This window comes from Piliocolobus tephrosceles, chromosome 5 (assembly GCF_002776525.5).
Source record: "Piliocolobus tephrosceles isolate RC106 chromosome 5, ASM277652v3, whole genome shotgun sequence".
NCBI classification, from domain to species: domain Eukaryota; kingdom Metazoa; phylum Chordata; class Mammalia; order Primates; family Cercopithecidae; genus Piliocolobus; species Piliocolobus tephrosceles.
Window position 1 is genome coordinate 112,481,530 of NC_045438.1, and position 16,925 is coordinate 112,498,454.

Here is a 16,925-nt window from a genome sequence, read left to right on the forward strand (position 1 = left end):
TCAATTTATACACATTGAATTGTTTTAAATTTATACATTTAGAATGTAAATGCAGAGTGGAAATATATGGGAGAACAATTATACAGACAGAGCCATTGAGCTTGGAGAAAATGTGTAATATAATGAATGTGTCAAAATAGCAATATTATGAAAGCTATGAAAAGAAAAATTGCTGAAGTGTAAAGACAGATTATTTTGTTCACCTTATGTACATGGAACTCCTTTGAAGTTCTTGTTCCTGTAACTGTAAATGGATAAAGTAGGAAGAGCACATTTACAACGACAGTTACGTCACATTTTTAACATGTATGAAATGGCACATGAAGCCCTCTTTTCAACAGTCACTTAATTGTTAACATGGCTTAAAATTTTGTAAGGGTTTATGTGAGAGCGCATTCAAGACTGTCAGAAAGAAAACTAGATTTCTTGCTATTTAGGGACTTGTGAACCTAGTTGCTCTTCCAGATCTGTATGGAATGTACTCTGAGACTAACCATGGTGTGCATGTATGTGTGTATATGCACGAGTGTGTGTGTGTGTACACTTGTGCCCAAGAGAGAAGGAGGGAGAGAGAAAGGGAGAGAGAGAAAGGAGAGAAAAGTTCAGTTCAGGGTTTATTACATCATTGTTTGGAATATGTGACATACTTATTAATCTTGTTTGTTTACCTTTTTAATGAATTGTCATTGAAGACTATACTGGAGTGTTTATTTAAAAGAGAGTTTTAGAGACCACACTTTAACTTTCTTTAATATAGAATGGGAATCTTATGGAGTTTTATCTAAATGATTCAGCAGGAGAAAGACAAGTATGTAGAATTCAATTTTTGTATAAAGGTTTATTTGTGGCAGAAATCTGGTGTCTACTCACTGAATTATTTTAAATAAAAAATGTTTCATGGATTTCTATGCTGAGGTGATTTGAATAGCTACATTTTTAGCATAGCATCAAATAGTATGGAAAGGCTTGTTATTGAGCTGAAATTTTAAATATTGAGTTTTTTGCCTTTTTGCATAATCTTTAAGCTCTCAGAACAAATTTGTGATTGTCTATATAAAGGGAGGTAGAAAGCTTTGTAGCCGCATTTCCAAATTGTTTAAACTAAAAGCTTTGGTGTTTCAGAATATTTGTAGCCTCCTAGGATGGCATTTCTTCTCCAGCTCTACAGCATCTTCTCCATGTATTTTGGGGGGAAATCTAGTTCATTCTAGCCAGGAATGAAAAATGGCTCCAAGGGCCATGTTGCCACATGAGAGATATCTGAAAGTCACACCGGATAGCTCCAGCATGACTGGGCTCCTATGACAGCATGTTGCCAAGAATCATTTTGTCACATATAAGGCAAAAGGCATCTCCTTTTGAGCCCTTTTCTGATGCACGCACATACCTGAGTAGATGGCCAGTAGGTGTTCTCTTGCCTGTCATGGAACAGTTTAAGAATGGTTTAAAAGGCCAGCCTGTAATCCCAGCACTTTGGGAGGCCGAGACAGGCGGATCACGACGTCAGGAGATCGAGACCGTCCTGGCTAACATGGTGAAACCCTGTCTCTATTAAAAACGCAAAAAATTAGCCGGGCGTGGTGGCAGGCGCCTGTAGTCCCAGATACTCAGGAGGCTGAGACGGGAGAATGGCGTGAACCTGGGAGGCCGAGCTTGCAGTGAGCCAAGATCGCACCACTGCACTTCAGCCTGGGCAACAGAGCGAGACTCCGTCTCAAAAAAAAAAAAAACCTTTTAAAAAGGGCTCCTCAGCCAGGAGCAGTGGCTCACACCTATGGTCCCTGCACTTTGAGAGGCCAAGGCGGGTGGATCACTTGAGGTCGGGAGTTTGAGACCAGCCTGACCAACATGGAAAAACCCCGTCTCTACTAAAAATACAAAATTAGCCGGATGTGGTGGCTCATGCCTGTAATCCCAGCACTTTGGGAGGCCGAGGCAGGCGGATCACCTGAGGTCAGGAATTTGAGACCAGCCTGACCAACATGGAGAAACCCCATCTCTACTAAAAATACAAAATTAGCTGGGTGTGGTGGCATATGCCTATAATCCCAGCTACTTGGGATGCTGAGGCAGGAGAATCGCTTGAACCCTGGAGGCAGATGTTATGGTGAGCCAAAATCGTGCCACGGCACTCCAGCCTGTACAACAAGAGTGAAACCGTCTTTAAAAAAAAAAAACACGGCTCCTGTCACTACTTGCCAAGCCAAGTTGCCTTATAGTGGTGCTATACAGGTGAGATCTACCTAAACTCAAAGGAACTCAAGAAATATTTGAGTCTCTTGATAACTCTTGAGTGAAAGCTTGTTTTCCAAGCATTCATGAAAGAACATTGACAGGAGAACGTATGTAACATCTTCAGTTTTCCTTTTCCATGAGATTATCTATAGCTGATAAACCATCACCACTTCCATTCGGTAAAGTAGCATGAAGATATCTAATTATGCAAAATAAAAAATAAAACCTTGGCCTGGGACACCCAGGAGCTAGATTGCATATATGCCCTCCCACATTCTTATGTGCAGCATGCTACATTAGACTCTTCCTTCTTTTAAAATCACATTCATCTTTAGCCATTTCCAAAACTATTTTGAGGCAGTCTTCTGAAAACCTTCAAAATATTTTATTACATTGGTGATAGTTAATGATGTAATTCCTCAACAAGTTCTCAAAATAATGGTCAAAATTGATTTTTAGCAGACACTTTCAATAAAAATCTAGGTATGTGGCCATCCTGGTAATTTTTCCTGGAGACTGATAGAAATTAGAGTTTGCAGGAAGAGATTGGTAGCTTATCTCTAGACTATCTTTCCTGAAAATAAGATTCCCCAGAGAAGCTTTTGTTAGGGGCTGGAGTTTGGAGATACACGTTCTGGTGAGGACGAAGAGCTGCTGATGAGGGAACCGAATCAATAATGTAGTACAATGAAAGACCCCTCAATGCTGCACAGAGGCCAGCCTCAGAAAAACCTGCAGGCAGGGGTGGCTTTGGCTTTGACCCATGAAAAACTGCTCATTGAAATCCATGAGATCCATGAAGTGTAGATATTCTGTGTTCAGCCTTCCAACACATCTTCTCTATTAAAGGGAATGGGGCTCCACTTGAATTCTCCAGCCACCCACTAGTATAAATATCATTGTATTTCTTGATTAGCTAACAAAATTGTGCAACACATTCATATGGCATGCATTTTTCCTTAAATAGGCCTTACAAACAATGCTCAGTATATAGCTGTGTATTGATAGATTGCCCTTGCAGCCTTTTATATTTTAAAATAATGAATATTCATTTATATGTATATCTATATATCATATATGTGTAGAATAGATTCATACATAAATATAAAGTGTAATACATGTTCATTCATTTTCTATCAGTCCATATATATAAATGCAATGGCTTGTGGGCTTACATCACCCTAGTATTCCTTATCTTGAGGTTTTTGTCTCAGCATTGCATCTAACTTCTATTGAGCTTCTTTCTATTCTTTTTTTTCCCTCTCTTCTCCCTCCTTCCCCCCATCTTGTCTCTCTCTCTCTTTTTCTTTCTACTATTTTTGTGTATATCATGAGTGTGCAGAAAGGAACACCATGAGATATGACTTGGTGTCTGTAGGTTGGGGACATAGTGAGTTCAGAATACTTTTATATAATACGACCCTTGGCTAATGCTTTTGTCAAAATGTGCTGTTCTTGGTATGAGATGCATAATAAACTGGGATTCATTATTTCACTGAACCAGCAACTTTGTACCCTAAAGGGGCTTTGGTGTGACCAGACTGTTGTTTAATCTTTGTGTCAGGGCCCTCTCTTCCTGGCAAAGAGCTGTATGAGCCATCATGTGTTAAATGCCTTGTGATGGGGAGGGGTTTGTTTAGAGTTTCTTGCCAGCTGGATGCATTGCAGGTGTAGACAGCTGTAATATGGAGGTGTGACCCTGAGATACTCAAAAGCTGTTTGGTTTGTTATAGCAACTGCGAGAGTTAATAGCTGAACACAAGCCTCATATAGATAAGATGAACAAAACTGGGCCACAGTTACTGGAATTGAGCCCTGGGGAAGGCTTTTCTATCCAAGAGAAGTATGTGGCAGCTGACACCCTTTACAGTCAAATTAAAGAAGATGTCAAAAAGCGAGCTGTGGCACTGGATGAAGCCATTTCTCAATCAACTCAGGTAATTGTTTACACTAGAAATAGAATTGGGTTCTTGCAGACAACAGAGCACAGAAAGACATTTTCCTGGATCTCCTGATTAAATTTTAACTAAAATCATTTCACCACATTAACTCTGAGTATTGATGTCTGTGTCCCTCAGAGATGATGTGTGCTTGCATCCAGCCTTTATCTCCTTATTTTTCTCTGCCTGCTTATAGATAATAATAAAAATAATTTTCAATGACTTAAGAAACATGCAGTTGTCGTCATTGTCCAAATATTTAATTCAGTGTCCATCCTGAGTAGAATGCAATATTTGCCATTGGGAGAGATAAAGGAAAGTGTTATAATTATTAATAAAATACTCTCAAGAAGGCAATAAGAAGAAAGAATGATAGGCTAAATGAAAAGAGAAAGAATATAAAGTTGGATATTGATGGTTTTTTCTTTTCTGAAAATATCTTTTTTCAAGAAGTTGAATTTTGAAATACCCAAAGATTTTCCGTTTTCAAGATTTGGGTTTTATTATTAGATATGGCACGTTAGAGTAGGCCATTGTCACAGTCCTGTGTGATTATTCCTTAACTTTGAGATAGTATAGAACAAAGTTCATTCATAGATACGAATGAACAAGTTTTTATAGCTTTAATTGTCTATGATTGCAAATAAAAATTTTAAATTCTCTCATGTGTCTGATTATGTATTTAACCATGAAGTAAATAAAAACTTCTGAAACTTGTAACTTCTGTTATATCAGAAGTTAAAACATTGGGGAGGTTTTTCTGTTAAAATTTTTTTTAACATTTTTCAGTTCAGGAAATGTATAACTTAAGAATTCCCTGGAATCTAATCAAAACTTTCCATGAATTTCACATTAAATAATGTAACTTTTCAGGATGCCAAAATAGTTCATTAAAAATGAAGGAAACAATCCATTGTAATAGACAAATACTCAGCTTATTGAACTTGATTTTTAAAATTAATTTGAATTATGATAACAGGATGAAGCAACAGGTAAAGACATGCTGCTGCCGTGTCATTCTGGTCCAATTGCATATTAACATATACCATTTCCTAATGTATACACTCAACTATTCACAAGAAACTAAGTCTATTGTACATAGGTCATGTGACACAGAGGTGCATATAAGTCATGATTTTAGGCATGTCTTCACGTACCAGGTGGATGTAACTTTTGAATGGGTCTGTTGATAAAGAGGCTGATTTATTCTTAATTCTGACACTAAATGGTAAAAAATGTTTCTTCATTTAAATTTCACACTTAGTATTACAGATCTTTTTTCCATAAAAGGTCTCTTTGTTTTGCCCCTAGTTCCATGACAAGATAGATCAGATCCTTGAGAGCCTGGAACGCATCGTGGAGCGTCTGAGGCAGCCGCCGTCTATCTCTGCAGAGGTCGAGAAGATCAAGGAACAGATCAGTGAAAATAAGAATGTGTCAGTAGACATGGAAAAGCTACAGCCATTGTATGAAACTCTTAAACAGAGAGGAGAGGAAATGATCGCTAGATCTGGGGGGACTGATAAAGACATATCTGCCAAAGGTAATACTTTTGGAATAGGGAAACAAACTTTATTTTTAAAGCATTCTAAATGTTTATGCTGTTTACTCAACGTCCAATTGGATAACAAAATGCTGCATTTTAAAAAAGGTATTACAAATGTGATGTGTTTAGGGTTGAAGGGCTGTGTATGCAAATCCCTTGTTAATGTCTTCCTGTGTTTGTGAAATTAATCAGTTGAATACAAAGCATGCCATTATACATAGACCATGTATAAATACCATATGTTCAAAGACCATGTGTTCTCAGGCCTTTTAAATCAGTAGGTTAAAGCATATTGCTAATAAGGCTATATCTGGGGTTTTTTCCTCATTACTGACTTTACTACCTTACATAGCATGCACCCTGCATCACATAGCCACAAAAATGAGAACCACTACCACAGCCAGCCATCTTTGAGATATGAGCTGAGGGTCAAAAGGGAGAGCATGTGTGTAGTGGAAATTCACAATGAGAGGACTCTAGAAGCAAGCTAAAAATACATACCATACATTGTTACATTCCTGGGACTGAACAGACAATTTTACTATTGATTTGGAGAGCATAAAAGTGTACCTAGGTGATTGTTTCACTCCCTTTGGGATTAAGGACAGCCTTAATGAACTTGAAACTTGATAAATTTGGTTCTACTCTGAGCTCACTTTTGTCAGGAAGAACCTTGGTTTGGTAAGAATAGGAGACCCAGAGATACTGTGTTATTTGGCATAGACTCTTGGACCTACTGATATCCACTGGACTGGGATCATTCAAAACTTGGTCCAGTTTTAGATATTTAGCAAATTGGATCACTACTTTCTGTGTGAACTGTAACATTCTGCTTTGTTGGTTCCATGGGCTAACCAGTCGCCTTGTGGATATTATTTTGCTTCATAGCTGTTCAGGATAAACTTGACCAAATGGTTTTCATTTGGGAGAACATACACACACTGGTGGAAGAAAGGGAAGCCAAACTACTGGATGTGATGGAGCTAGCAGAAAAGTTCTGGTGTGATCACATGTCATTGGTAGTTACCATTAAAGATACTCAAGATTTCATCCGGGACCTAGAAGATCCTGGAATTGATCCTTCAGTGGTAAAACAACAGCAAGAAGCAGCAGAGGTAAGCAGAAAATCTCATTTAAAGTTAGAAAAATAAGTTGTGGCATAATGAAATCCACATTCCTTGGGTAAATATTAGGCGTTACTCTGTTAACATTTATATTTGGTTCTGAAAGTGGAATGTACAATGATACAGTAGGAGATACAGTATACCCACAAATTTCGCTTTGAGATTGTATGTTTAAAACGATTTCTCAGGCCATGCATGGTGTCTCATGCCTGTAATCCCAGGACTTTGGGAGGCCAAGGTGGGAGGATCACTTGAGGCCAGGAGTTTGAGACCAGCTTGGCCAACATGACGAAACCCTGTCTCTACTACAAGTACAAAAATCAGTCAAGCATGGTGGTGCATACCCGTAGTACCAGCTACTTAGAGAGTGAAGCATGAGAATCACTTGAACCTGGTAGGTGGAGGTTGCAGTGAGCCAAGATCGTGCCACTGTACTCTAGCCTAATCAACAGAGTGAGACCCTGTCTCAGAAAACAAACCAAAAAAATCCACAAAACAACAACAACAAAAAATTTCTCTTTATCCTCACTGTTTTTGCCTTATTTCAGGGTCTCATTATCTCTCTTTTTCTTTTTAGCTTCCAAAGTAATCCAAAGTGCAGACAGTCTTTCCTTGCTAGGCCTCCCACCTTGCCGCCAGTCTTCACTCTAGATCTGCTCTTACTCTGTTGCTACCTAAACCCACTCAGAGGCATCCCCTGCCTTCTGGATAAAGCTCAAACTCCCTAGAACAGGGCATGCAGCTTTTTGCATCCCAGCCTAGCTCCTGCCTATGTTTCCAAAATTATGTTTTTCTCTTGCTCCTTTACCGAGCTCCCTCCCTGCTACTGCTTAGAAAGGACGTTTCCCAAAACAAACTGTTTTGCTCTTTCTAGTGTCAGTGCATTTGCACGTCTTATTTCCTCACTCTAGAATGTCCTTCCTGCCACTCTTCTGGCAAAGCCCACTCAAGGTTCAGTTGGATTATTACCCCCATATAAAACCTTTTCTTGTATACTTAGCAGAGTTAGTGCACCTGTGTTCCCATAATGCTTTCTTCATGCAAAGGACTCTGCATATAGTATGATTTACTGTTGTTGCTTATGCCTCTGTCTTTCCTGCTATTCCCTTGAGGGGAATAGCCATATCTGTTTTTCTTTGTATCCCCAGTGCCTGGTTTAGGGCTTGGTTTATGGTTATTCAGTGTTTGTTGAATGAATGAATATATTTAACCAAGAAGATGAAAGCAAAAGTAGGATACTGCCTTTCTGTTGTGATATTTTTGTACCTTACAGGTCTTACCTGGTCCTATCTAGGGTAATGACATAAAATGTAAATCCATAACTAGATTATTCTGTATCTACTAACAGATATATTAATTTGTATAGTTTTTGAATTCATATTTTACTTGTCTATTTTAATGTGTATTGTTTGGAAACCAAAATGTCTTCCTAAGCTTTGCAGTATTGTTGATATTTTAAAAAATTTGTTTTGGTATCTGTTAAGGTATTTCTTATTTATCATTTCTTAAATATTATCTTTATAATAAACATTTGGCATTTGTTACTAAAAGGGTGCTGTTTTTCTTTTAAAATATTTCTTGTTGAAAAAATTTATTGCAGAAACTTAGAAAACAGAAAGAAAGAAAGAAAAACGATTAGAATGCCACCTTCTAGAAATAACTACCATTAATATTGTTGTGTACTTTTTAAAGTTTTGATGTGGTTTTGCTTAAAATTCAAAGGCTGTCATTTTCTTATTCTAGGCCATAAGGGAAGAAATAGATGGACTACAGGAGGAGCTGGATATAGTTATTAACCTGGGTTCTGAACTCATTGCGGCATGTGGGGAGCCTGATAAACCCATTGTCAAGAAGAGTATAGATGAGGTACAACTGGCTTACTTATGAGAATGGCTTTTAAAAAGTTTTTAGTTAACTAAAATATTTTGTTAAAAGTAGTTGAAAATTTAAACTATGGCACTAAAAGAGTTCTAACATACATCTTGTAGTTAAATTCAGCATGGGATTCTCTAAATAAAGCTTGGAAAGACCGGATTGACAAACTTGAGGAGGCAATGCAGGCTGCTGTTCAGTACCAGGATGGACTGCAGGTAAGGGGATTACAGTGTATGTGCTGGTCTTAGCTGGAAGGAGGACTCGTAATAATTGATGTGTACATATTGGCACCACCTCAAGACCTGCCAGTGCATATGCAGTTGTGGGCAAATTATTCCTGCAGTTGCCTGTGTATCTCAGTTCATGTTTTGTCTTTTAGAAGATATTTCTGACCTTTCGGATATGTGTAGATTTATATACACATCTAAACACATTTCTGTATACACATTCAGTGAAATTTACTTTGAAAGGAAATATTTTGATTTTTTTAAGTGAAAGTAAATGTTCCCACACAGTATTTTTTATAAATGGCTCAGCACCAGACAGTGAAATGGAACTAAATCTGAATTCTGTTCTGAGTGGAATAAGATGAAAGGAGTAAACACTATCTAAAAATATCACCAAGTTTAACTAAAGTCAGAAGTAAAGAAATTTGATTTGAAGCCAATGTTCTCCATGTACAAAAATAGATTTCTGTTAGGTCATAATCCGGTGTGTAAAAACTGTTTTCTTCTTTTCCATGTATATAATTTGTTTTAATAGTTGTTTTTCACTTAAGAGTTTTCATTCAGTTCATTAACCATTTAAAAGGGTTTTTTTAATATTAAAAATTCTCCTGTCAGTTGAGGCCAACTCGGGTATATTTCTCTCCCTACCTCCCTTAACCTTGCTCCATTTCCTAACAGGCTGGCAGGAGTTTAATCTTTCATCCTTCTTACCGTATGGAAAAAGCTTAAGTATTTCCATAACACTAAGTGAATATTATTTTTAAAGCCCAGATGAGAACATCTTTTCCTTTTTCATTATGCCATTCCATTTATATATTTGTAAAAATAAATGTCACAGCTAGGCTTTATGCCAGCTGAGAAGTTTTTTGAACTTTGGAAATATATGAAAAATTTTACTACAAATAACATAATACTTTATTATAATTCTCCCTCCCTCTTCTTCTTCTTTTTTTTTTTTTTTGTAACCTAAGTGATAATTTACTCTTAGGTATCAATGAAAAGTAACTAATTCGGGTTCCAGCCTGTCTGTGAGGCTAGGTCATTGTTAAATCATTGAGTTGTGATCTCTTCCATGGCTAGAGGTGGCAATGCCACCACATGCAACCATTTAGGAGATCACAGGCAAGCCACCATGGCTTGTACAGTCTCATTATCACTACTAGAAAAACAAGGCCCGTCGTAAGTCCTGTCAATCATGTATTAGTAGCATCACCTGTGCTAGCAAAGGGCATATTGATTTATTAAGTAGCTACAGCTCAGCTAGCTGTAGCTAGATGTCAAAGCTCTGGAAGCTAATTTTCAAGATTTGATTGTAAAGTAAAATATGTTTTATTTCCCAGGTTGCTGCTTAAGTACTTAGTCAGGGTTGGCTAATGATAATTTAAAAATCCAAGATTTATCGCCCTCCTATATGGTTTGGAAACTTCATTAAAATGCAAAATATCCCAGTGCTTTGGGAGGCTGTGGTAGGAGGATCACTTGAGGCCAGGAATTCAAGACCAGCCTGGGAAAGATAGCAAAGTCCTGTCAAAACAAGAGCTGAAGTATCCCATCTACCATTTTTTTTTTTTTTTTAATTAGCCAGCCGTGGTGGCACGTGCCTATAGTCTGAGCTACTTGGAAGGCTGACATAAGAGGATTGCTTGAGCACAGGAGTTTGAGGTTACAGTGAGCTATCTGATTGTGCCACTGCACTCCAGCTTGGGTGACAGAGTAATGGCAAAATGCTTTTATTTTGTATTCATTACCTAAAAAAAAGTGACTTGAGCCTTTTTAGACTATTTTTATTACCTAAATAAATAAGAAAAACAGGAGAGTCTGAGACCTGTTATAATTCAGAATAATTATCTTAATACTAATAACTTATATGTGCAGATTTTAATGCTAATCTAAATATTTAAGGGTTTGAGTCAAATATTGTGCTTAAATTCTAAACAGTAATTTCTTATTTGAATGAACAAATAGATTTGAATCTTTTTCTTTCAGTGTATTTATACAAGCTGCCTTTTAAGCACACATAGTGAAGAATTTTATGTGATTGGATTTCTATAAATGTTTTCAAATGAATTTTTTTAGAAGGTCATAATATTTCAAGAATCTATTGAATAAACAATTTCTTTTGCAAACTTGTATGTATCTATTTCATATTTGGTACAACCATTTTGGTATATTACTGCTTTTACTAATTTAGGTGAACCATGTTAATTTTTTATAAAATAGTCTCATTCCATAATATCTTTTAGATTTATGATTGTATTTTTCTGTAGTACTTGAAATACTGTAGCAATTTCAAATGTACTGTTGTAACAACACATGGACTAATGTGTCTTTCAGGCAGTATTTGACTGGGTGGATATTGCAGGTGGTAAATTAGCTTCAATGTCTCCAATCGGAACAGATCTTGAAACTGTCAAGCAGCAGATTGAAGAGCTAAAGGTATGTGTGGGGGCTAATTTATCAAAGACTTCCTTGCAATTTTAAGTTCTTGATTCACATAATTTTTTACATCAATTTATTTTACCCAATGTAAGTATGACAGCTTAATTATAAAGCTAGTTTAATGTACATAGTGCTTTCACATACTAAGCAATATATATATAAGTGCTCTTTAAATAAAGAAAATACTATTAATAGTTTTTTACTCTTAGGTATCAATGACAAGATACTTTTCATGTATACTTGTATCTTCATGTATAAAAATGACAATTTACTTTTATAGTAAATTAATAACTGTTCATATAGAAAAATCAGAAAATACAAATAAAAAGGAAAAAACCAAATTATTTGAAGTCACCCAAAATGTTATGTACCTAGAGATTACCTTTCTTGGATTTGATTTATAGCCTTTCTGATATCTTCATGTTAGGGACATAGTATGTGTGTGTGTGTGTGTGTGTGTGTGTGTGTGTATAGGTAGAGAGAGAGATGTATTTAGATAATACTGTAAGGATTTTTATAACTTGTTTAACTTGTTTATTCAGTAGTATATTGTTGTCACTACACTAGTATGTTGTCAATACACCACAGCATCATTTTTCTTTTCCTGATACATATTTTTAATTTTAATTTTTAATTTTCGTGGGTACATAGTAGGGGTTATATATCTATGGATTACATGACATATTTTGATACAGGCATGCAATATATAATAACTAAATCAGGGAAAATGGAGGTACCCATCACCTCAAACATTTATCCTTTTTGTTACAAATAATCCAGTTATACTCTTTTAGTTATTTTTAATTGTACAAAAATTATTTTTGACTATAATGACCTTGGCGTGCTAGCAAATGCAAGGTGTCATTCATTCTTTCTTTATTTTATACCCATTAACCCAACATTTTTATTTTCTTTAGAGTGTTCTGAGTAATTCGTTTAGTCTGACAAATTAAAAACACATCCATGATATAAGAATGTTTCCCAAAATGATTGATTTGTAAATGTTTGTTGTCTTCCATAGCTGTTCTCTGTAATTTTTGCTTTTGTAATTCTTGATCTGCAGATGTGAAAATGGCAGAACTGTTTCCTCTTTGAATTCCTCTGTACCAATAATCATTTATCAAAATGGGATCAGCTATTTCCCTCCCAATTTTAGCTCTCCATATGCAGAGACATCACACTGTTTGCAATGAACTTTGCTAGATTTTATGTGAAATATTATCTGGCTTTAAAATTGTAGCATTTTCACATCTAAGTGTGACATAGAATATTTAATTTAGAAACAAATTTTCTTTTTGAGAATTTTATCGTTATCACTAAATTGAGATTTTTTTTTTACTTTAATCTGCTTATGTGGCAAATATATGATATACTTTATGTACAGTTATGGGTGTGGATAATTTATTTTGGATATTTGCATATAGCTCAGTGGTTTTTATACAGCAGCCTGGTTAGAAGTGCTCACTCTGAAATCAGGTTATCTGAGTGTAGGTCCTAGTTCATCCACTTAGGGCATATGAACTCAGTGGTCTTCCTGGTCTTACTAACTGGTCTTATTCCTATGTCTTTAGCTTACATTAGGGATAAAATTATTTCCTCAATAAGTTGGTTGAAAGTAACTTGAACATACCAAGTGCACACTATACCTTTGTTATTATTTTCAAATTATTGTTCATGTATTTTTGAACAAAGTTAAGGGACTGCTAGCCTTGAAGTTTTTACTATTACATATTAAAAGAAATATTTTATGAAAGGACAGTTACCTATTACAAGCAATTGTTTGCTAACCTGTTGGTCGACAAAGCCAAGATTTTTAACTATGTCAGTGACTTAGAAAGTAGAATAGAGAATAACATTCTGTGTCAGCAGTGGGTGAGGCATAGGAATATTAATAAACACAGCACAGCTACAGAAAACATAAAATTATCAGGGGATACAAGATGTGTTTGTATGTTTCAGAGCAGGAAATACTAATTTGAATTTCTTAAGACTTTTTTGGCTTTCATATGTGTCAACATATATTTCAGTTTCTTTCTATAATTTTAAAACTCATTTTTCAAATACATACAAGATATTGGAATAAGTTCAGCCTTGAAATTTAGTTTTTTATTGTAGAGAATAAAATGAAATGAAATGTCAAAATTATAAATAGAAACATGTATCCATCCAAAAATACTGAATAAAGAGAAAATATTTTCCTTATTTTTTCATCTACAATTCTTACATTGGTAAGCCTCATGTGAGATTTTTACTTTGCGTCACCTCTTCTCAGTAAGTAGTGTGAATTAGAATAATGATATAACCAATAGATTTTTTTGTTTGGAGTTAGTGATTTTTAACAATATTTTCTTTGTATATCTCTTTTAATATAGCAATTTAAGTCTGAGGCCTATCAACAGCAGATAGAAATGGAAAGACTGAACCATCAAGCAGAGCTTTTGCTAAAGAAAGTGACAGAAGAGAGTGACAAACACACTGTTCAAGACCCATTAATGGAACTGAAATTGATATGGGATAGCCTGGAGGAGAGAATCATCAACAGACAGGTAAATATCAAGACTTTTCTTAAGAAATTATACATTTTCAATTTCAGATATTAATGTAAAATACTTATTAAAGATAAAATTAGAATTCTTTCTGCTTCTCATATATTCTTTTATAACCATGAGGAGTGTCAAACTTAAAACAGAAGGATATGATGATTAGGCTTCATTGGATGTGTTTATGGGCTTATGCAGCATGAAACAATTATTTTTTGCCCTTGTTTTATGGACATGTCATTCATAATATCAAATTTACAAATGGATTTTCTTCCCACTTTTTCTGTAGCATAAACTGGAGGGTGCTCTATTAGCGTTGGGTCAGTTTCAGCATGCCCTGGATGAGCTCCTGACGTGGCTGACACACACCGAGGGCTTGTTAAGTGAGCAGAAACCTGTTGGAGGAGACCCTAAAGCCATTGAAATTGAACTTGCCAAGCATCATGTATGTAGCTGTTAATGCATATTATGTTTCTTCTCTGTCCATTTCTAGTGTAATCAGATTTCTCGGATATATTTCTTCTTTATTCATGTTTCAAGTTTATGGTTTTGACACAAGTTCATATTTGACATTTATAACTAAAGGTTAACTACTTAAAACTTAAAACATTATAGTCAAAATATTTTTCTTAAAATATCGTGTTCAAAATATTTTTCTCATTCAAGGCAAGTATTATCTAACAAAATAAGGATGAGCAATTTGTGCTAAAGTTTATTAGGGCTGCATGGCAAACACTGAAGATTTAAATCCTTAATTATACCTGTCATTGTGATAATGTCACCTATTTTTTAAAGTTGTTAGGGATAGCCTAAAATATCATAGGCTGAAAATGTCCTACTGCAGGTTTTATGTATATTTTCACTCTGGGCATCCATATTTCCATGTCTCTTTCATTTGTAGCTTGTCATTTCTGACATATTTTTATCTGTCTGTACATCTCTTATTATGTTGGGGCTTATCCCTTTGTCTCCATGGCACTCTTGTCTTTGGATTTTTGTATCTTACTCCTTTTCTTTCTGAATTTTTAAAAATATTTATTATGTTTTAAAAAGTTGTTAGGTGTCCTGTACTTGATTTAAAGCTAGTAAGTTGAAAAATTTTTGTCTTAAGAGATACATGCAAAGCAATCTTGTATTGTTGTCACCTTTGTGACACTTCTTAATAGATCATTCCCTATCCCTTCAGTCACTAGGCTTAATGAATAAAGGATTATGCACAGTAGAGTTTATTCTGGCATTCAACAATCTTTCATAGACTTTGACATTCACATTAATAGTGGTATCTTCAGAGTCCTAAATCCTAAACTAAAATAAATTTTCCTTGATTATCAAATAGGAAATGTCTGATTGTTTTACATATCGATTAACATTTTTTAAAAAGGTGAGTTTTTAGCACTTTATGCTGTACAGTTTTTGACTATTCTTGCTTTTGTTCTCCTTCTTTCATACTTCCCCACAGTAATTGTTTCCTTGTTTAAAATTTTATTTTTCTCTTACCTTGTCTGTCTACATTGGTAGTCATTGCCCAGCCATATTTGATTAAACAATTTGGATTTATTTTGCATACTTAAAGTTGACACAGAAGCTTGTTTCATTATTTAATGTCTACATTATACATTTGCTTAGAGCCATAATGACTGGTGAGACCAACTGCCTAGCAACAAAATATGTTTATTCTCATGGTGTGAGTTTATAGCTGCATTTACATTTTTATAAACCTATTGATTGTCTTAAAACTAATATACATCAGGATAGGAACTTTGTATAATAAGGTAGAGATGGAAAAAGGAGGCACCCTGATCCAGTTATTTTGGTTCAGGATAGGTGACGACATCTTACTTCTGTTTGTCTCTTTTTAAGTACTTTGAAATGGCTCCTTCTCTCTTTCCTTTTCTCTTTTCTTTGCATTCCTCAAAGATCAAAATTAGAGGACATAAAATTCCCAGCAGAATTACTGGAGGAAGGGAGAAATGTTTCTGTTCCTTTCCTGCTTTCTTCTCCTACTCCTAAGCTCTGACTTTGTAGCAGGACTCAGACCATTCAGAAGAATGAATTTTATAGAATTCTCTTTTATATTTTGGCCATGAAAACATTTAACTTTTTGATTTTCAGAGTGATCCTACTCTTTTTTTTTTTTTTATACTTTAAGTTCTAGGGTACATGTGCATAACGTGCAGGTTTGTTACATATGTATACATGTGCCATGTTGGTGTGCTGCACCCATCAACTCGTCAGAACCCATCAATTCATCATTTATATCAGGTATAACTCCCCAGTGCAATCCCTCCCCCCTCCCCCCTCCCCATGATAGGCCCCAGTGTGTGATGTTCCCCTTCCCGAGTCCAAGTGAGCTCATTGTTCAGTTCCCACCTATGAGTGAGAACATGCGGTGTTTGGTTTTCTCTTCTTGTGATAGTTTGCTAAGAATGATGGTTTCCAGCTGCATCCATGTCCCTACAAAGGACGCAAACTCATCCTTTTTTATGGCTGCATAGTATTCCATGGTGTATATGTGCCACATTTTCTTAATCCAGTCTGTCACTGATGGACATTTGGGTTGATTCCAAGTCTTTGCTATTGTGAATAGTGCCGCAATAAACGTACGTGTGCATGTGTCTTTGTAGTAGCATAATTTATAATCCTTTGGGTATATACCCAGTAGTGGGATGGCTGGGTCATATGGTACATCTAGTTCTAGATCCTTGAGGAATCGCCATACTGTTTTCCATAATGGTTGAACTAGTTTACAATCCCACCAACAGTGTAAAAGTGTTCCTATTTCTCCACAACCTCTCCAACACCTGTTGTTTCCTGATTTTTTAATGATTGCCGTTCTAACTGGTGTGAGATGGTATCTCATTGTGGTTTTGATTTGCATTTCTCTGATGGCCAGTGATGATGAGCATTTTTTCATGTGTCTGTTGGCTGTATGAATGTCTTCTTTTGAGAAATGTCTGTTCATATCCTTTCCCCACTTTTGGATGGGGTTGTTTGTTTTT

The 16,925-nt window shown here is 35.7% G+C and overlaps 1 protein-coding gene across 7 annotated transcripts in view; it reads left to right on the top strand.

The window, feature by feature from the left end:
• DST (dystonin) overlaps positions 1-16,925 on the top strand; it is a 501,678-nt gene that overhangs the window by 438,560 nt on the left and 46,193 nt on the right. For all 7 annotated transcript variants that reach the window (XM_031935627.1, XM_031935626.1, XM_031935628.1 and 4 more), the window contains 8 exons: positions 3,969-4,172; positions 5,487-5,718; positions 6,610-6,836; positions 8,589-8,711; positions 8,834-8,935; positions 11,282-11,383; positions 13,759-13,932; positions 14,216-14,371. In XM_031935627.1, coding sequence (XP_031791487.1) covers positions 3,969-4,172; positions 5,487-5,718; positions 6,610-6,836; positions 8,589-8,711; positions 8,834-8,935; positions 11,282-11,383; positions 13,759-13,932; positions 14,216-14,371 — 1,320 coding nt within the window. The remainder of the gene's footprint in view (positions 1-3,968; positions 4,173-5,486; positions 5,719-6,609; positions 6,837-8,588; positions 8,712-8,833; positions 8,936-11,281; positions 11,384-13,758; positions 13,933-14,215; positions 14,372-16,925) is intronic.